At 39.0% G+C, this 20,785-nt stretch overlaps 1 protein-coding gene across 5 annotated transcripts; it reads right to left on the bottom strand.

The window, feature by feature from the left end:
* Positions 1-2,641: 2,641 nt before the first annotated feature.
* ddhd1a (DDHD domain containing 1a) lies at positions 2,642-20,607 on the bottom strand. Of its 5 annotated transcripts, none has more exons than XM_015043027.1 (15): positions 19,400-20,607; positions 18,626-18,697; positions 15,930-16,106; positions 12,637-12,738; positions 9,889-10,017; positions 9,098-9,245; positions 6,668-6,777; positions 6,479-6,585; positions 6,102-6,364; positions 5,885-5,960; positions 4,900-5,049; positions 4,703-4,767; positions 4,449-4,621; positions 3,753-3,938; positions 2,642-3,439 (listed from the first exon to the last, which is right to left on the bottom strand). In XM_015043027.1, the coding sequence occupies exons 1-15, from the start codon at positions 20,178-20,180 to the stop codon at positions 3,255-3,257; spliced, it is 2,724 nt and encodes a 907-aa protein (XP_014898513.1). In that variant the 5' UTR covers positions 20,181-20,607; the 3' UTR covers positions 2,642-3,254. The 5 variants fall into 5 exon arrangements, with proteins under 5 accessions (XP_014898513.1, XP_014898512.1, XP_014898514.1 ...); XM_015043026.1 differs by having other exon boundaries at positions 3,741-3,938; positions 19,400-20,606; XM_015043028.1 differs by lacking the exon at positions 18,626-18,697 and having other exon boundaries at positions 3,741-3,938; positions 19,400-20,605.
* Positions 20,608-20,785: the final 178 nt, after the last annotated feature.

The following is a 20,785-nucleotide window of genomic DNA, read 5'->3' on the forward strand; positions in this document are numbered from 1 at the left end:
ACTTATGCATGAAGCTGCTATGTTTTACAAAACAACAAACATATTGAGCTGGATCATAATCGACGGCTTCAATCTGACACCCAACCCATAGCGGAAATTCTGCAAACACGTAGCAGCGGACAATTCCTCAAACGCCTTTGCTACTAAAAATATGCTGTCATCAGTCAAAAAAAAACTGTACATTAACTGGACGTAGAGTCAGTCAAAATGTATGTTTTGCGAAAACTCTCCCGAACGCTTTCCTGTGAGCTCGCAAGCTTCTAAAGCAAGCAGAGTGAAGAAGTCTGAGCTTGAACTGAAAGACTTCGAAATGTGCTAGTTTGCACATATTTTAATGAAATACTGTCAAACTACACACAGTTGCAGCGCCACCCGGTGGAGGGTTTGTTGCCATTACAGTACAGACTGAATTTGTCACTGCATGAATGAGAGACGAGGCCAGGGTAAAACTGCATTTCTGCGGGTTGAAATTAGCTTCCCGCGTGTGTTTCTGCAATGTTACGTCACGCTAAGCAAAAATAAATAAATAAAAAAATAAAACAAATGGGAATCTTTAGTAAAGATTCTGTGCATTTCTTAGTAATGATTGTAAGATTTCCAACAGATCAAATCAATAAATAATCTCATATTACTCTGCCTTATTTGCCACAGGTAAAGCACCGATCTTGCTATCATGTCAGTTTTTCAAGGCAGAATGGTTTAAGCAAGTTGGCCTTTGCAAATGTAACAGTCATTTTGCACTTATAATAAACTGATTCCACTCAGCAGCAGAGCACAAAGAATCAGACTTAAGGTGGTGCAGTTCAGCTGTGTACATCAAATTCAAACGAGCTCCTTTATTACTACATATGCATCGCAAAGTTATAACAAAATCAATAAGTAATTTGCTTCAGTAATGCAATTCAAAAAGTTAAATCCTTACACACAGAGTGCGATACTTCAGACATTATCTCTGTTCGTTTTGATTGTTGTGGCTTAGAACTAGTGAAAATTCAAAATTCTGTTTCAAAGAACACTTGCATATTAAGTCAAGTCATGTAGAAACAAGTCAGCTTCTGCTGACTTGAAGGTTTTCCAGGCGGTAATCATCGACACTCTCTCCAAAGAGGACAGACCACAAAAAGGTTATTGCTAAAATATCTGGCTGGTCAGAGTTCTGAAGCCAAGTAAATCAATGGAGAGATAAGTGTAAGAAAAGTAAATAAATAAAATACCTTATGTGTAATTCTAATTTTCAGAGAAACCAAGTTTTAGATTTTCATTGTATAAACCATAACCAATAAATCACTCTGTGCAATTAATCTACACATTGTAAGAGTTTCACTTCTAGAAGCGCGTTACTGAAATAAATCAATTATTTGATGATATTCTAACTTAATGAGATGACCCTGTATGATAATGCAACAAAAATGGATACATTAAATTTGACACTTTTTAATGCAACTCCGCTTTGTTTCTTCATCCTTTGCTTGCGTGTTTCAAATGAGTCATTTTGCAGTGTTAAAAATTCTTGGATGTGTGTTGGCACACAGCACTATTTTTTTTATTGTTCCGACATTCATCAGCTATTTATCTGAGACCATGCAAAGTGCAAAAGCATTCTAGTTTCTGCAGAAATATTACTGGGGCTAGAAATTAAAGAGGGATCTCATTTGCACCTACAACCACAGTTAATTTCTTTTTTTTTTTTTAGAAAATAATTACTTACCATATCCTGTCTTCGTTTTTTTTGTTTTTTTCCTATCTTTTTGGAATAAATCTAGGTTTCATACAAGCAATTGTACTTCAAGTGACTTTGTTTGACTATTTGACTGCAACTGTAAATTTTCATAAACACCAATATAACATCTGGCCAAAGGGGGGAAAAAAGTGCACATTGGTAACAAAAAGCGGAGAAACGATAACATGTGCATTGTCTTCGAAAAACACCCAAACGAACGTACTTTTAAGTTTCACACCTTGTCAATTACATTTTTCCATGGACCACAGACGGTAGCTTTACTACAGCAGCTAACAACACTGGACACATAAATGTTATTTGGCCACATGTCTGAATCCCTCTTTTCACATGATGAGATTCAGGTTTATATGCGCAAGCGCCTGAAAATCATTACGAAAATATTTCCGTTTTCCAATAAAAGTACATATAGAACCAGTCATTTCATTTGGACATCAATGAAAACATATAGGCAAACATAAGGACGATCAGATGCATCTCCATAAATTAATACAAATAATAAAGAAGCGTTGATTTCAGTTGAGCAACAATGACTGCTTTCAGGAGAACTCATGTAAATCACACCATCGAGACCTTCCCACTGTCATAAAGCGTAAGAAAATAACTATATGCTTTCCGATCTGCCTGTTGTGATACAAGAGGTACACGTCTGAAAGTGACATGGAATTCAAAAGGGAAATATTTAGTTGCAACTGCTGAAAGAAAGTTTCCCCAAAAACTAAAAGTGTTTTATTTTGGTGTAACTAAACCAAGAAGTCATACTTGACAACAAATACACAATATGCCGAGGTTGTATTTGGTTTACGCCTTTCAAATATTACTGATCTTAAAAAGTTGAAAGCAAACAACTGAATAAAACACATATTGCCAATATTATTAAAGGGTTTATGACCTATTTTTTTTTTTTTTTTTTTTTTTGTGAAAATAGTATATTAGTAACATTTTTGGGCTGATTTCAAAAGGCATTTCATTCCCATGTAAGCAGTGGGTTTTTCACATTTTGGCTAAACATTTCGTGAAAAAAACCTTTTTTGTAACAATCATTCCTTTTATAAATCCAAAAATACATCAGAAGGCTCCAGAGTGAGTGTCTGCAGAGTGGATGGGCTGATAAAACATTAAACTTGTAGACAACCAAATAAGCCAAACAGACTCGATGTTGGGATGAAAATAAAATTGCTTTTTTGATGCTGGAGGAACCTCCATGATTTAGGGTAACTGCCTCTTCTTCCATGGTACCGTTAGCGTTCACACTGGCACAGAGTTTCCTTCTGTAGGGTCTCCTGGACCATCAATGGCTACATCTCGGAATGAAGTTTTCTTTTTATTTTTAAACCAATGATTCTCAAATGTAGCTGGATCATAAATCAAGACAAAGGACAGGTTGATAGTTCATGTATTTGACAGGTTGCAAGGGGAGAATCAAGCAGTCACTGTTTTGAGTTTTGTCAGGAAACGACAAAAGCTTCAGCAGTTACAGGACATCTGCTCAGGCGTACGTGTTGGAACAAACGCCTCAGTCTGGTTCCGGAGTCTGTTCTGCTGAGGCGGAGGGTGTCGACTTATCATATAGGAAGGTCAGCAAGAAGAGCGCAATGTCATGTGAGCACCAGTAGCCAGTGTGTGAGGTCACAGCTGACCAATAGCGGCTCTCTACCAGACCCTCCCTCAGCTCGAAGTCGATGCGTCTCTCCAGCTCCACTGCAAGAGAGAAACACAGGATTACAGTCAGAATATGCCAACAGATACCCTGCTGGCCCTCCTTAAAAGTTCATTAGCCTTTATGTTTCTTTTCTTTTCTTTTCAGCTTCCTAAAATATATTTTGATGAATGATTTCAAAACAAAATACAATTTCCGTATATATACAATAACATGCAGGGGGTCTATGTCTGTTAATCTGATTGTGATTAAGTCAGTCCCTCACCAGCCACGAACCTCTCCGCACGTCACTGATGCACACAAACACACTTTGGTTAATGCTTTGTACCAGAAAGAACATACATAAAGTGTCACCAGTGGGAGATGTTGGTCGAGTTATTGTGGAAAGACCATAAGACGACTGGCTTTCGGTGCGCTTCTCCTCCTCTTCCTCAGCGTTCGCTCCTCCCTCAACTCCTAAGGACACTGAAGGTTGGCTGTTTGATCGGGAAAACCGTGAGAAGAGGATGCCTCCTAAACCCTTTCCTATGCTTGCTGCACCTGCAGGTTGACATGAAGGAAGAGTTTAAAATATACAGAAAACGTTCCAGCGCCTGATATTTCTAAGAACGTATTTTTTGAAAACAACGCATCGCTTTCCATGTATGTCAAAATGACAGCTTTCTTCCTGTTGGTCACTCAGCAGTCTAATGAAATAATGTTTATGAATATAACATGATCAAATGTGAAAAGAGGGTATGACTAATTCTTTAAATGTATTATTTACAATATTTTATATATATATATATAAAAAGCAGAGCAACAGTAGTTGCCCTTTATGGCCACATGATGGCACCACTGACTCAAAGTTGGGGGAAAATTCAAACCGCTGTCTTATACAGTCTGATATTTTCACCAAAGACAATTACCGTACATTTTCAGAAGATTCTACAGAGTATGTGTAATTAGAAGCAGTGTGTGAAATTTGTACTAACCTGTTTCATTTGATGATACTAAGTGGAACAAAGTAAAGGACACACCAATCAAGCAATAAAAACACGCTAAATTTACCTAGTATACTGGCCTTGCCCAGGCTGGTGATAGACTCTCCATAATGTTTACGGGCCAAGACAGGAGACGTACTCGGACTGGGAATGCTCTCCGTGTCTGAAGCCGGATCTTTAACTGGATTGAGGAAAGTCGGCCGGACCTCATCATAGGATGAAGGGTTAGTGGCACTACACCTGGTGATGAAAACAATTTATACATTTGTTACCACTTTGTGCTAGTAAAGAATAATAAAAGTGTAAAACTTAAGCTTTTACCAATGTATCTGGACAGGTGCAACGTTACTATAATGCTTAAGGATGAGAGGCTCCAGTCTGTAAGCCTAAACACAACAGAAAAGAGTTAACTCCTTAAAAGAAAAGATGCTGAGCATGAACATTTATCATTTTCACTTCTCATTTATAAATATATATATATATATATAAATTATAGGCATATATCAGGCATATCTGACCACAGGGTCTGTTGGATGGAAGACATTGAAGAGCCGGCTGCAGATGGAGGTGGGCAGGATGTGGTCCTGGTGGCCGCTGGTGCCTGGGCGAATCCCTCGCAGGGCCAAGAAAACTGCCAGAGGAGACCCCATGCAGAAAAAGTTTTCTACCTGTGAGACAAAAGGTGAAAAAATTTATAGTAAATCCCCCAACAAGAGCTTTTATATATATATATACACACATCTTTTTATCGTAAACAAAAGTTGTTAATTGTAATAAACAACAACGTGAGGCGAGTTAAGTTTTTCCTTGATGCATTAACATGTTTTTCATTGCTTATTTAACTGCAGCCAGTTTCAGTTTACATTAAGCTGTTCTTGTTTTACAGCATTGTTGTCTTTCTGGTTACCAATGTGCCAAAACCCCGAGCCAGGTTTCAACCACCAGTTTCTACAGGATGATTCCCGTTTAGCAAGAAAACATATGACCACCAAGACCGGCATGCCGTAAATGCTGCCCCTGGGAGACGCTCCTTTGAGTTTCAGGAGTTATAAACTACAGAAAAACATGTTTTGACTCCAGATGGTGCTACCAAGGCTATTGGTAAATAAGACTTCATCCTCTACACAGGGCAGACATTATTCCTGTTTGCTCTGGAAAGACATACACTTGGGGGGGGGAAGTGTATTAAGCGATGTTGTCGGACATTACACACAGTCATCGTCAGAAATGTGCTTGATCTACATCTATGGTTTTCATTTTTTCCAAGGGTGTATAATGATATCATCCTATCAGTACTATGATATATGTTTATATTTTGGCTTGTATGTGAAAGGAGCCTGGGTCAGTTAGATAAAATCTAACTCGAGTGTCAGTTTTGCTTCCTGAAATTTATTGTAGCACACTACCACCCTTAAATAAGAGTTGTTTAAAAACATTCATGGTCATGGTGATTGTAAGATTCTGACTACAATTGCAAAATCCAAGAGTCCAAAAAAATCTTACCTTGAATTTAAGAGCTGGGGGAGCTGAAGGATTAGAGGCCTCCAGTTTGACCAGTTGATTTTCCAACTCTCTTAACCTGGCAAAAACAAAAATAAAACTAATTTTGCAGCACACCACACAAGAAATAAAGAGATATTATTCCCTGACCTTTTCCCATCCTTAGTCAGCAACATATCCTCACCCTTTGAGTCACTGCTCTGTATAATTAATATCCCACCTATTCTTTGTGAGCCTCAGCTCCTCTAAAAGCTGCCTCTCTTCGTAAGACATCCAACGGAAATCCTGCTCCTCCTCTACTGCGCAGTGCTCCTGCAGACAGAACCGTACGGGATCCCATCCTGTCATGATGTCATAGGTGATGACACAGCCGAGGGAGTGAGACACAATGGACACTTTTCCACCACGTTCTTCAAAATCAGGGTTCCGCGAGCAGAAGAGCGAGTACAGTCTGTTCAGCTCTTCTGTGAGCCCCTTGGTTATCTAGGGGGAAAAAAAAAAACCAGAAGAGAAGAAGTTATCTTAAGGATAATAATAATAAAAAAAAAAAAGGCTACCAGAGACGCCTTTTATAATCTGTAACTGTATGATTCTCACTTCGTCGCGATAAAGAGGACTGTTGTAGTACATGATGTCCATGGCACTGCTGTTGAGAAGGTCACGCAGCCCTCGCACTTTGTCTGGTGTGATGGAGTCAACCGTATCTATGGAAACGTGCCATGTATGCATCACCCAGAACACGCCCGAGGTCATCGATAGTGAAACCACACTGCAATCCTCACATACCTCCATCCAGCGCTAGTTTAGAGCGCCATTCGACAGGGAGAAACTCCACGTGTTCATCGTTGTGCTCAGAAAAGTGCTTCTCCTCCATCTTCCTCACGCCTTCCCTCAACCTTAAGGAACACAACAGAGAAAGTGTGAATAACGACAGCGTTGAACAGCTGTACCGACAGAAGTCTGACATAAGAAAAACAGTTTGTGTGCATGACAATATCAGGTATGTCAGTGGTGATTGACACTGAACCCCCATTTTATCTCTCCCCATTTCTAATAGAAGAAGTTTAAATGTAGGATGTGGCTCTTTATGGAGAGGAAACCACATGTCACATGCCTGTCTGCAGGGGGAACTTGCACGATCCGAGTGTAGGGAACTAGATTACTGATTTAAATGTGGCGTGCACACCACGATCTTTGTTGATGTAGCAACATTTTTAATCTTTGAGAAACAATAGTGTCAAAAACCTTACAGTTCCCCCCCTTTAGTTGACGACAAAGAAACCATCAGGCACGGTGCCGAGATGATACAAAGTGTAATAAAGAGTCAAAGCAAAAGTAGAACACTGCTTTGGCAGATCTCTTCTTTTGGCAGTGGAAGGTGTGTGCAACGTAATCCACAGGAAGATACGAGGCAGGCTCAACATGCTCTGCAGCTTGACTTGGTCTACTTCGGTTACTGAGACGGTGTGAGCAGGATCAATGAGTTAAGTGTAAACTTTGGGACACCGTGGAATGTTGCGTCATGTTTATACAAGATTAGGTTAAATATAAGATGTGACATGAAGGCAGTAGTCGAGTACCGGCATAGAGGTATGCGATTTGAAAACACAAGCCCAAAAGCTTTAAAATGTGTCTTTCTTGTAAGCAAAGTGAATACATAGAAGCTTTCATTTTCCTGCTCGTTTCTGCATACTGCCACCCAGACTGCTAAACTAAGATTTTTTTTCTTTCTTACTTGCTGTGAAGTGGCACCACCCACCAGGATCACTGGGGTAAATCTGTTTTAAACACCAGCACCAGATGATAGTCCAACTAGTTAACCAGAACATAAACTATGAAGACAACATTAAGGTATAAAGTTATATGATTCGGCTCAATAAGCAGATTTTAGAGCAATACTTACAAAAATGCTACTAAATAAATCAGTGGTTTATTCTAAATTACATTTCTATTTCAGTTCACGAGTCAAAATAAGAATAGATGCATATTTTAAAAAAGTTTTTTTTTAATACTTGTAATAATGTGTTAAATAATTTCAACAGTAGTAGGTGTAACTGTTGATTCAGTTTAAAAAAAATCAATTAGATCATATTTAATATGTTTGTTTTAAATAATTGTGTTAATGCCAGGATATTGCATCATCTTTAATTTAAATCATCACCGTGTCAATTTCACACCCACCCATGTCTAATAGCGTGAATAATATGTTACTCTTTGACTTGTCCTATATAGCTTGTTATTTTTGGTAGATTTTGGGTACATTGTACTTTCTGGGCCACCATAGTTTGGATGTTCCCAAAACAAAGCATGTAGTCAGCTTTCCAGGTGTAGAACAGAAGACGAATGTGGGGGGCAAAAAAAGTGAGAAGCACGAGGACAAAACACAGACTGCAGCTGCAACACCATCACTGTTTAAACTGCAAAATGATCTTTGATTAAAAAAATAATAATAATAATAATAAAAAAAAAAAAAGAAAACATTGATGTTTCTGGAAACATGGCAACAATTTTTAGATTGTTTGGATGTTTTATCTGCCTGGACATTCTCTTATGTGAGCAGATTAAAATCCTTCTTATCGAATCTGGGTCTGGAGCCAGAACAATTCTTCAGAACACTCAACTTTAGGATATCACAACCAGAGAGGATGGATTTATACCTCATCTTCCAGACAGCCTTATGAAACATAGATCACTGATCATGAAACATTATATTCCATCGTAACAAACATTTATCCTCTTTCTTGACAAACAGATTCTTAATCTTAGTGGCACGTTCCTAGGTAAACAAAGGTAAAAACAAAACAAAACATTTCCTAGAAGAGCAAAAAAGCAGCCCAACAGGTTGATCTCTGTTTAACAGGTTTGGACAAAAGGCCAGGCAATTGTCACATAAAGCCAGCAGTCAATGTAAAACCCTTCAGCAGAAGATGATGTCATCATTTTTGCATGTGATAAAAAAGAAAAAAAAAAAAGAGACCAGTGCAAGAAAGTGAGTAAAGTTGGCATCTTAAAATAGAAACAGAAAGGAAAAATTAAAAACACTTCGAGCCAAGACAAAAGCTTCATTCCTCCTCACAGTGTGCTTGCATAAAAGTATGGTGGACAGAAATCTAAAACTGAAGCTCGACTTGAGATTTTACAAATGAAAATGCAGCTAAAAGCAGGCTTTGGAGGACATCTCAAATTACAGTAACCTCAATAAAATGGACAACTCACATTCCAGTGTTTTTGATGATGCGGCCCTGATCCATCTTCTGGCCAATCCCGTGCACCACAAAGACAACGTGGGTAGTCTGAGGGGGCCGGTCTTCTGGGGAGGCCTCCTCCACATAACCTCGATGGAGCCGTGTGCCGCTGCTTGAGGCTGCAGCAACAGGAAATTCAGATTTTCATCGTCACTTCTCAAACCAATAAGAAACTTAAGTTTGATATTGAGTGTACAACTCTGGCAGAAAAAAAAAAAAAGGAAGACTATCAATAGTCCAACATGCTGTATTGATTCCAAGGAGGTCAGTAGGCGAGACATGGACTCCTGCTGTGGCCACCGACCACGTGGGAGCATGTGTAAAGTACTGGCAGGTCAGAGTGTGTGTCTTTACTTAAAACCTATAATCTGATCATGTTGTGTGCTAAATGGAAACGTGATAGGAGCCGGTGAACTCGCACTAAAGACAGATCAGTTCGCAGAGCGTTGGGTAACCAGGGAACGTTGAGGTAACCAGTCAAAGCTCCGGAAAATAACATGGAGAGAAAATGAATCATGGCGTTATGGAACTGTGCACCAGATCATCTTCACATACACTGATGAAGGTCAGATGTAAAACTGTACTTAATTTGCTCCCTTTCTTTCCCCAACCTTCAATGTATTTAAGACCAAAACATGATGTGGACATCACCAAATAATTCTGCTTTCTTTTAACCTTCTACGTTGACCAGTTTGTAAATAAAACACCATTGCATTGCTACGTCCATCTCATATGATAAAGTGTGATGCAAGTGATACAGACCTTTGGAGAAGCCCAGTTTCTGGGTAACAGTGCGAGCAATTTTTGACGTGGTAGCGTCGCTGTAAAGGTAGACTTCTTCCACGCTGTGCCAATCTACGTGCGTCCGGCTCAGCTTCAAATGGTGGATGGCTGCAGCAGTGAGAGAAAAGTCAGGCAGAGTCAGAAGGCATTGAGACGGAGCCTAGATCATTTTCTGACAGAGAAATGAGAAAAACAGAAAACAAGAGAAGCTAAATATAAAAAAAAAAAAAAAAAGGTTTTAATTTTAGGGTTTAGGAATCATACATACTTCTGAGAAGTGTAAGTAAAAAAAAAAAAGATTTACACCAAGTTTGTTATTTTAAGTAGCAAGGATACAAAAGTCCACAAACTCTTTTCAAACAGCTCAATCAAAAGCTGTCTGTCGCTTTGATCTGCTTAAATAAAAAAAGAAAAATCACACAGCATGATCGCATACTTCAGCTCTTGCTTGTCGTCCTGCTTTGCAGCTTCCAATTGCCAATTGATTTTTTCTAAACTTAAATCTGTCCTCCAATTTTTTGTTTTCTGGTTCTTATTCGGTGGTAAATGCAGTGACTAAAGCAAGTAAGAGCTAAATTATGGCTTGAGAAAAACCAGTTGATACCTACAAAGGACCAATAAATGAAAGTAGTGGACTAAACGGAGTCAAAGCTGTGCCCCATGTTCCTGTTCAGTCAGGTTCATTTGGCTGAAATTGTTGAACACGCTGGCATTTGTCCAAAACGTAATCATGGACTCTTTGTGCTATTCTGAAAGAAACAAGGAATTTAAATCCTGAAGGAGCGGGTAATGTTCCTGGGAAAATGAGGCGTGCTGGATTAGTTTATTGCTGGAAATTCAGAACAATACCTTCCCACAGAGGAAAACTGTTGTTTCCTTTTGGTCAAGCACAGATTTGTAGGACAAATAAGTTCCCCATCAAGAAATTCCACTATTTGTTCCGTTCACATCAATTAATGAAACAAGCAAAACCTCCATTTGTCCCATGCAGCTAATGATTCTCTGATGTCTGCCCAATAAATGCCCTGAACCATGAATTTTTATACTCCGTAACTAAAAATTATCAGTCAGTTCCTCTTGCATGAAGATGAGAACAAGTTAAACAAATATAGTGACCGTCACTTTTTGACACTGAATCCTACAAAACTACAACTTCTGCCAACAGGATTTTTGTTCTGTCACACGTTTAGCTTCCTCTTTGTAGATTATCAAATGAAATCACTCCACGGCAAAAGAAACATAATCGCTATTTATCACAACATGGCGGAGCACTCAACTACTCTTGGACAGCAACAGTAAGGGGTAGCTGTTAGTATTTCATGGAGAAGAGTTTAGTGATTGCCTGTTGTTGTACGTCTGCTGGAAGAGTGTGGCAATGGTCTGTAAACAGACTTGGAAGAACGAAAAGGATTTCTTTATAGTCAACTTGTTGACCCTTATGTTTTGGTCGAGCAGAGGTGAGAGTCGAAGGCTACTTCAGAGATGCATCTCAGTAAATTAAAATATCAAAAGAGTCATTTAATGATCAAAATGAACAGAAATGTTAGAAAAATCTTACCTTGCATGTAATGAATATTTATAATTATGTTACTTTTCAAAAAACAAAAAAACAAACTGAATTACCTAAAACATTTCAATGATATTCTTATTTACCGAGATGTGCCTGTAAATAAAACAGAAAATAGAGAGCAGGAATGTAAGAAAGGATTAAAGGAGCCCCATAACCTTTGCAGTCAAAAAGAGAAAAGATATTTTGTGACAAAAAACCCCCAGATAATATAAAGTAAGCTCCAAGCTGGGAAGTGCTAAAGGTGAATGCAAGGGGCAAAAAGAGCCTGCCAAAACTATCATCAAATTTGGCCCTGCACTATATATATATATATTGTGACATTGAAGTTAATGTCTTTCCAGAAGGCTTCATAGCACTGCAATGTTAAAAGTGAGATTGTCATCTTCAAAAACCGTGCGTCTTTTAGGGCTGCTGACTTTCCCGCTGGGCTTCGGATCAACAGCCATTTCATCCTCCTGTGAGACGAGGAAACAAACACAGAGACGTCTCTCCTCTGTGAACCCAGAAACAGGACATTAACAGACTTCAGAATGAACGTACACAGCATGCTAGCGCTGTTTCACAGAAAGACTTCAACAATGACTCTTTGTTCCAGCTTATGAGTTGTGCTCAACTCTCAATAGAAAGCGTTGTTCAGGAGGCTTTATTGAGCTGGTGTTGCTGGTAGAGTAGAAATATAGCAACAGTGTCTAAAGGAATTGAGAAAAAGAGGCTGGGAATTAAAAAAAACAAACAAACAAACTGTGTTGAGACATTTTGACAGTCATTTTTAATTTCTGATGCAGTTCTTAAAGAGTCTTGCAATTGTAGTTGAGTGATCCATGTTGTGTACTTACTATTCCAGCAAGGAAGCACACAGGATTCCCCAAAAAGCAGCAATAGTAGTAGAACCAAACTCTAGACCACAGCACTAAAAAGTGAGTTCTAGCAACTAGGCTCAGTTAAAGCTGCAATGTAAACCAAGATAACAGACTAAATTCAGCTTTACGACAACCACGTCGAACTGAGCCTAGGTCTAGTTCCAAATGGAAGGCTTCAAAAGGTTTAACCCACAAAAGAAAGGAAAAACTAGTCCAACAGAGGCCTAGAATCTAAAAGGATGAGGGATAAAAAGCTAAAGGAGCTAACACAACAGAAAACGTAGGATTTCACAGTACCTTGGCAGCGTTTGCGCTTGTGACCTGCCGTTTTAGCACCCGTCTGATATCCACTCCATTTGAACAGAAACGGGAGATAGAAAGGGGGCAGGTGGGAGAGAACTAACAACCAACAAACAGTGAGTAGTGTTCATTGCCCAGTTCAGGTCACAAAATACTTCATTTGTCATTAGTCCTAAACATGGCGACTTATCAAAAGACAGTAAAGGTAACTTATAAGTTCAATGAAGACTGCTGAAAATGTTCAGGAGCTGTACTCTGTGACTTCTGAGCAAGTTTTTTTTTTTTTTTTAATATAGGAGTTTAGCTTTGCAGGATTTTGTCTGTTTATAGCCACTTATAAAAAGAAAAGAAATCTAAATGTTTGCCTTTATTTAAATACCAAGAGGTTAAAATAATAATTAAAAAACAACAACAAGAAAATCAGACAGACCAGAACATTTACATTTACTATATCATAAACAAAGAGCATAAAGATATTTTGAATGTGACGTCCACAATCTCAGATTTGACTGGCTCATTTGATTCATGATAACGAAGCAATCGGACTTGCAAATACTGGCTGAGGTTGTTTCAGCTGAGGTGAACGGCAGAGGATGAGGAGGAGGGGAGAAGTGCTGAGGCGCACAGTAAGTGTGATTGCTGTAAAAGCGATCGGTACAGCACTGATGGAGCTATTGAAAATAAGTGCTCTGTAATGCCTGGGATATATATCAAGGCTTATAAAAGGTCAAAATGAACTTACTAGGTTGTGTTTTTATGCAGCATATCATGCTGTGCAGCTGGCCTTGGGTCTTTTGATTCCTGAAGAATTATCAAAGTAGCAAGTGGATTTGGAGCTTTAATACGTATTAAGCCCAAGACAGTTGATGAACAATTTAGATATCTTTTGGATGACTTCCAATAAAGGGTTCCGGTGCATTTTCTTTCCTTAAAGTTCTTTCAAGTTTCTTCTTTTTTTTTTTTTTGTCAATAATTATGCGTCATCATAGGCTCACAAATATCTGAAATAAGAAGGCAGGTTACATGGGAATAGCTACCTGGTCTCGCCCTCATCAAAAACATACAGAAAACAAAGCTTGACGACACGGCTGGCCTGCTGGATGTAATTTTCCCTGACGTCTTTCAAGCCTGAAAGATGAGTCCACACCCTGTTGTCTCTACAACCTGCCTAGTACTCTGCACAGCCAAGGTAATGGGTGGAAACAACAGATGAACCTTACCACGAAACATCCCAAATTCACTATGTAAGCTTTATTCAAGTCAAATAGTGTGAAAAATAATGTTGAAAAAGAATCTGACCAGGTACTATTTTCACTTATTGGGGATATTTTAAATGTTGGATTACTTATCTTAAGTTCATCGTTTAAAACGGGACTGAGACGCTCTGCATCTGGATGCAGTTCAAAGCCTACCATGTCTTCTGTTTCAACCAACTACTGCAAAATACTGTACTGCAAATCTGTAAGGTATTAGGGCGCTTATAAAATCCTTGTATTAGATGTAATGTAGTTTAAAACAGCCTCCATATGGCTCTGAGTGCTACAGATTACTAGTGTCAGGGCAAAATATTCTTCTGCAAGAGGCAGAATGCAACATTAGCTCAAGGATAGTGAATTAACAAGATCTATCGTTCACTTTGCTTTCAGGCTCAGCTAAATATAGAGGTGGAAAACGAGGTACAAACAAAGGAGGAGGTGGGGAGGGATGTAGTCTGCAGTCACCAATATTGTTTTCCATTAGGTAGAACCATGAAAAGTAAGAGCAGGCATTGCTTTGGCTTATTCTGTTTTGCAGGAGTTCAGCTCATCCATTCAACACACTGAAACTGTGTGTTTTGTGTGTGTGTGTGTGTGTGTGTTTTATCGAGTGAAACTTCGTCACATTTTAGAAAACAAAATAAAAAGTCTGTGTATTAAATTTAACACAGCTTACAGTTAAGGTGTAATCCTTCTGTAACTTGGTGTCATGAATATGTCCAGCATTTATTCAGTGACTATATATATATATATATATATATGCATGAATGAACCCAATGCATTTTTTTCCTAAATGATTTTGATTATTTTTTTTCCTTTTCAAAAAGTGTATGAAAATACTAGCAACTGTAACACAACTTAAAACTTTTAATTTTTAGTGAGATACAATCAGTTTATTCTGAGTAAGAATAAGACATAACATTACAAGGAAAAAATTTGTTCTTTTGAAGTCTAAAGAAATCAATAAAAAAAAAAATCTCAAATGAAGATTGATTATATATATATGAATATATTTCTGTGATATTCTAAACTTTATGGACTAAAGTTTAAATTCTGTTTCTCAGAAAATCGCAAATAAATAATACAGAAATACTAACACAGAATTTTAACACTGGAATGTCACCTCATGGCCTAAACACTGCTGACCTAACAGGTTTTCAGCAAAACGTTTTTTTGACCCACTTAAAAAAAAGACCGTTTGTGTATGGGACGTCACTAATGGTCTTTGCGAAAGCATCTAGCTTTATGCAGAGTGCTGTTCCTAGAAAATTAATGGAAATTTAAGAGGAAGGAAAACATGCCAGAAAAGGCAGCAGTCATCTAACAGGAAGTAATAGGAGACATCCATCTGCTGTGAGCTTTATGGAAATAATATTCAAATTTCTTTTTGTCAGCTGTAGCATGCAATAATCAAAATAACTAGAACTAATTGCTTGTAAAACATAACTCAGTGTAACTTTCTGAGTGTTTCACTTTCTTAACCAAATTTCCTGAATAAATTATTACTCTGATTTTTTGAAGTGATTTATCAGGGTTATATTTTATTTATAACGTTAGGGTATGTTGCTGGGATATCTGGAGACGATGTCGCTTTTGTCCAACTTTCTCCTTTTTCTACATACTCAATCTCACTCTTTTGCAGTCTTTCAGTATCCAGTTCACACAACCAGACATTCATCAATCTGGCCACCATAAGGAGAGCTCTGAATCACACAACCTCTTTCTTACTGCTATCCAAAGCTACAGCTTGTGACATTTTGCTTGAGCCAGCTCATCAAAGAGGGTCATACCAAACTGTACATGGAGATCCTGCTTTACAATGGTGGCGCACCTGTCAAGTTCACTTCTAACTCTCACACCTCAGTATGAATCAGTAACTTGACCTTTGGTTCAAAACATAGCAAAAATGTAAAAGCCCAACTTTTTGTCATTGTAAAGCTATTAACTGGGTTCACAAAGAGAAATTAGCAACAGGAATTAACAAATAAGCTAAGGATAAACTTGTAAACTGTTATCCCCTTTCCCAGCACTCACCATCTTTGCTGTCAACGGTCTTCACCACCAGATCCGTCTCAAAGGTGTCCTGCAAATGTTGGCCTCGGAAATGGTTCAGGTGCTCCTGCTCAATGAGGTCGCTCTCTTCTTCTTCCAGCGGCAGCCAGCTACCATCGATGAACCACTGGCCTCTCATCACAGGAATATGGTCTTGTTCTGAAGCAGACACACCTCTGATTTAGCTACATAGACTTTAATAGAAATGATCTGTATAGTTAGACATTTGATTTTTTTTTTTGTTTTTTTACAGTTTCTATTTGTATCATAAAAGTTTTTACCAATTAGCATTAAATGCTCAAATGACTGATTATACTGCGCTATAACTTGTATTAAATAGGACTGTGTGCAATTGAGAGGCAATAAATTAATGTGTACTATATTGGATTCAACAAACTATAATTATGTATGAAGTGGAACCATTTGTCTAGCTATTTCTCTTACCTTTACATGACTGTTGTGAATTGATGCTATTTCAATAAATCTTTTTCTAGGCACTGACTCATTTTCCCGTGGCACCTTAGATGACGTACGGCAAACTGATTTCCATTTAATTAAATAAGTCAGTCAAATCCAGGAGGACCAAGACTCGGTGTTTAACCGAGCGGGGCCAGGTTTCATTACAGTCTAGAGTCAAATTATGAACACCATTCTGACTTGAATCCCAAGAGGAGAATTAGAGTGAAATAGCGGAGCCTATATCAGCGACACTCCAAAAACGACAGAACCTTTTTTTTTTTTTTTTTTACAAAATGAAAACAATGATACTGAAAATACACCAGTATTTATTTTTTTAAATGTCTTACTTAAATCTAAAGCAAACACAAACACACACGGAGATAAAGGCTCAGGAGATAATATTGGGTCATCAGTTGAGTCCATTTGTGACAGTTCAGAGAAGATAAGCTTAGAGAACCTTTAATGTCTCAACTATTTCATCATGTGTATTAAAGGCCAATATACAATAAATGCTTGCTCATCCACCCTTCCTTGTCCTGTTGCTGCTTACTGGTTGTCAGCTGACTGAAATAAGACAACTATACTTTTCCCTCACTTACAAGGTAAAAATGGGTGGAGTCTTTATGTGGAATAAACCAGTACCAGCCTCCTATAGCTTTTCTTAGGGTAACTTGTTTTAAAGATATAGAATGCATTGCAATGATGTTTGTCAAACTGGATGTTCCCCATCCGATAGCCCACAAAACTAAAATTCATGAGAACACTGTCTCTATTGTTGATGTTTGTTTAAATAAAAACAATTTTCTTCAAACTAAATACTGTGACATCGACCAAGGTACTCCTGGTGTCACAGTACCAGTTCAGAGAATATTTATTTCCTGTAAGCAATCATGACTAGATTTAATTTTGTTAGAGATACACATATTACTGTGGGACAATAAAGATGACTTGTATTTTATTCTAAAGACCAGGGATCAGAAATGATCATTATCCATCGATTGGCTCCCATGTCAAATGCCAAACAAAAACATATTTTTTCCCCAATTTATTAAATTCATCAAAACTAAGAATTCCCATTTTCAGTCTATAAACATACCATATTTTTATGCACTTTTCTGAATTTAATTAAAATTGGATCTTGTGAAAGTCATATAACTTCACTTTTTATAGGTTTTGGTATCTTCGATATCTGCAGCTCCTGTCTTTCTTATACGCTACATTAATTGGAATTTTTTTAAATCTAACACATTCAGTAAATGTACACTTCGAAAATCTACAAGTTCCATGTTATGAGTGACAATATTGGCAACAATCGTATTTACTTCCCCCCCACCCCCCCCCAAGGGTGTAGTAGGTTTGAATCAAGAAATTAAACAATAATCCTCATTCATGCATTAAAGTGTAACATTTACCAAATTTTTATGACACAAAAAAGAACATCAATGGTTGACACGTTTATAGGATACTTGGAGTTCTTTATTGAGAGGATTTAATGAATAGACTAATAAAAATCTAATTGTATTTTTGACCTGCTGATGAAGAGAAAATTAACTGATTCTAATTGGTGGCTAATTTATTGGTGTAACTCTACAGTTCGGAAAACCTAAGTGGGTTCTTGGAATTTAAAAATGGCCCAGCAACTGTTTTTACCAACCAGTGGTCACAGATGATTTTCAAACATAAACTGTAACAGAGTTAATGCAATATAATGAAAGGCAACCAGGGGCGCCGCTAGGAATTTTGCGCACCGTGACAAAATATGAACTTGACACCCCAACCCTCAAGTGGCTCCTTCCACCATCTATTGAGTCTATCTGACCAATCAAAAGCTTTAGATAACTAACTTTAAAAACTTGCTTCCATTGGTCCAATACTGGTAATGGCACATTTACTGGTAGTAAATTAAACATACGACAATATGCAAGTAACAATTTGAAGCAAGATTAAAATGACTAACAACATTGTGTCCGATAAAAGGCTTCCATTCCATTCCAGTCTTAACATAGCAATACTGCAAAGCCTGTCTTGAGGCCTAGCCTCCAGCCCAGACAGGAAACTGTTTTTATTACCATTTTATAACAGTTGTTTAACATTCTCTCAGTAATAAATATTTCAGTTTTTTTTTTGTGTAATTGTAAAAAGAGCAAGAGAGACAGAGAAATCCCCATACATTCCCTGCACTGATGCTAACTATCATATCATTGAACAGTATTGCTCACCTTCTTCACTGGGACAGGGAGGAGGAGTTATGCTGGTATTGGGAGTTATGGCTGCTGCTGACTCAGAACCATCTGTTGTTAAGTGCGGTAAAAGGTACAGGGACAAGTTAAATCTTATAAATATCTTGGTAAATATTGCCCTTCCCTGATTAAATGCTGGTGAAATGGAGACTAGGTAGTCTGCAGCTAAGCTAACTAATGACTGAAAATCACACTTTGTAGTCTACCCACCTTTCTTGGAGGAAAAACTGGGTTACAAATTGACGCCTTTCTCTTTTGTCTGTCTTCTTTTTCTCTTTTCGAAAATCTGACTTTAGTCTTGGCAGCATAGTTATTATCACTGACTACTAACCACTGTCACTGTCAAGTGCGCAAAAGCAGGTATGCAGATACTGGCGGGTGTAAATATGCATGTTAGCTTTGTTGATCTGGGAGTGCTTGTATTTAACCTTAGTATATACTTTAGTGCATATATATATTTATTTATTTTATTTCATTTTTTGTCCCCCCCACCTCCCTATTGGTCAGGGGCCATTACAATTGTCCTAACTTCCCCCAGGTCCCCTAAACGGCGCCCCTGATGGCAACTGACCATTGACTGTGGTCCAATAATCTGTATGCTGCCTGTCGGGCATTATACTGCAGACTATTAATTATATATGATATGAATGTACACAACACAAATCGGTGATGAATGATACGTTATTCAAAGTGGACCCAAACATTAGCTCGATCGATTTTGAGTGAGTGATGGAGGAGAGGAAATATACTCACGCTTCCAGTAGACAGGGTAGCATTTTCTCTCTTTTATGTCGACCTCATAAAGGCCTCCCCGAACACACACAGGCTCTACGTTGATTTCAGTGCCGTCCGGGTCGGTCCCGTCAAAGGACACAGTAGATGTGTCAAGAGAGCCGCGGCCTTCGTCCACGCTGCTAGTGCCAGTGTCCACGGGCACTGCGCCGTTCTGCCCCGGGCTGTCCACACATTTACCGCCTGTCTCCTCCTCTCCATCGCCAACCCCGGAGCGCATCGCACCGGGGTTCAGCTCGCAGTATTTCCGAAACATCAGCTCGATTTTAAGAGAGTCGTGTCCGATAAAAGGCTTCCATGTTTTCTTGTCTTCTTTATAGAACCACCGAACCTCCTCCGGGACTAGCTCCGTCACCACCTCGTTAAACCTGTGTCTGGAGCTGTTGGAGCGAGACCTCTTCCTCCTCTCGAATAACGGGCCAACGCCGATCCCATCGCTGTCCCTGTACTCTAACGGGCTGCTGTCCAGGTAGTCTTCCGGGGAGCCCAGCTCGAAAAATATGCCATCCTGGGAGCCGTGGTTCTGGGCACGTATTAGTGGCAGGTGACCGTCCAGTCCCGGTTGGACCGACGACATCCCCGCCTGCATCGAGTCGTCCACGAGGCTCATCTCGTGACAGCAGGAAAACACATCGCTTCCCAGAACCCAGTCCTTGTTCCCGGTGTCAGCGCTGACCGCCGGACCCTTACTGTCTGCGCTGAAAGACGAGCTAATGCGGAGGTTTTGATTGAAACTACTCATAACTATTTGAGCAGGGACTTCATCTTAGACAAGCTAGCGCTGCCAGACTACAACTACAACTAGAGTCCATGTTACTAAGCAGTGCAAACAAACCTAAATAAAACAACTCTGCAACACCTTCCAACGCATCTCCATTAGCGCCCCACAGCTGTTGGCATGTATGCTAGTTCGTCAAGCTAATGAAGCCGGTTGGAAAACTACCCTGCGCCGATAAATCACAAAAAAACTGTAGGGTCTCCGTTTACCCCTAGCAGCGTAAACTTGATTCAAACCTCGCAGATGACACCGAATCACTTCGGCCCAGCTTATCGCTGCAGCCGCCGTACTTTGAGTATTCCTGGTCCCATCGGAATATCAAAGACTCCTCCATTTGAAAACAAATCTCGCATAGAAACAGAACTGTAGCGCGAGCGCGCGCGCGCAACGCACCAGCTGACGCACCAAACAATGTGAACGCGTACGTCGAAATTGAGCAACTATGACGAGAACGGTTGTGTTTTCTGTCTCCTACATGAACCAAACGGCAATGATCGCACGACACACTAGAGGACGCCAAATACTTATTTTTGTAGCACTATTAGTCTAACATCGATTAAAAAAAAAAA

This window comes from Poecilia latipinna, unplaced genomic scaffold (assembly GCF_001443285.1).
Source record: "Poecilia latipinna isolate Pla-1442-1.1 unplaced genomic scaffold, P_latipinna-1.0 Scaffold612, whole genome shotgun sequence".
In the NCBI taxonomy this organism is placed as follows: domain Eukaryota; kingdom Metazoa; phylum Chordata; class Actinopteri; order Cyprinodontiformes; family Poeciliidae; genus Poecilia; species Poecilia latipinna.

Excerpts from the sequence above, each read along its gene's own strand:
- ddhd1a (XM_015043026.1), bottom strand. The coding sequence starts at position 20,180 with ATGAGTAGTTTCAATCAAAACCTCCGCATTAGCTCGTCTTTCAGCGCA. Across the intron at positions 10,018-12,636 it reads CAAGCGCAAACGCTGCCAAG|CCATCCACCATTTGAAGCTG; the intron begins GTACTGTGAAAT and ends TCACTGCTGCAG. Across the intron at positions 6,778-9,097 it reads ATCATCAAAAACACTGGAAT|GTTGAGGGAAGGCGTGAGGA; the intron begins GTGAGTTGTCCA and ends GTGTTCCTTAAG.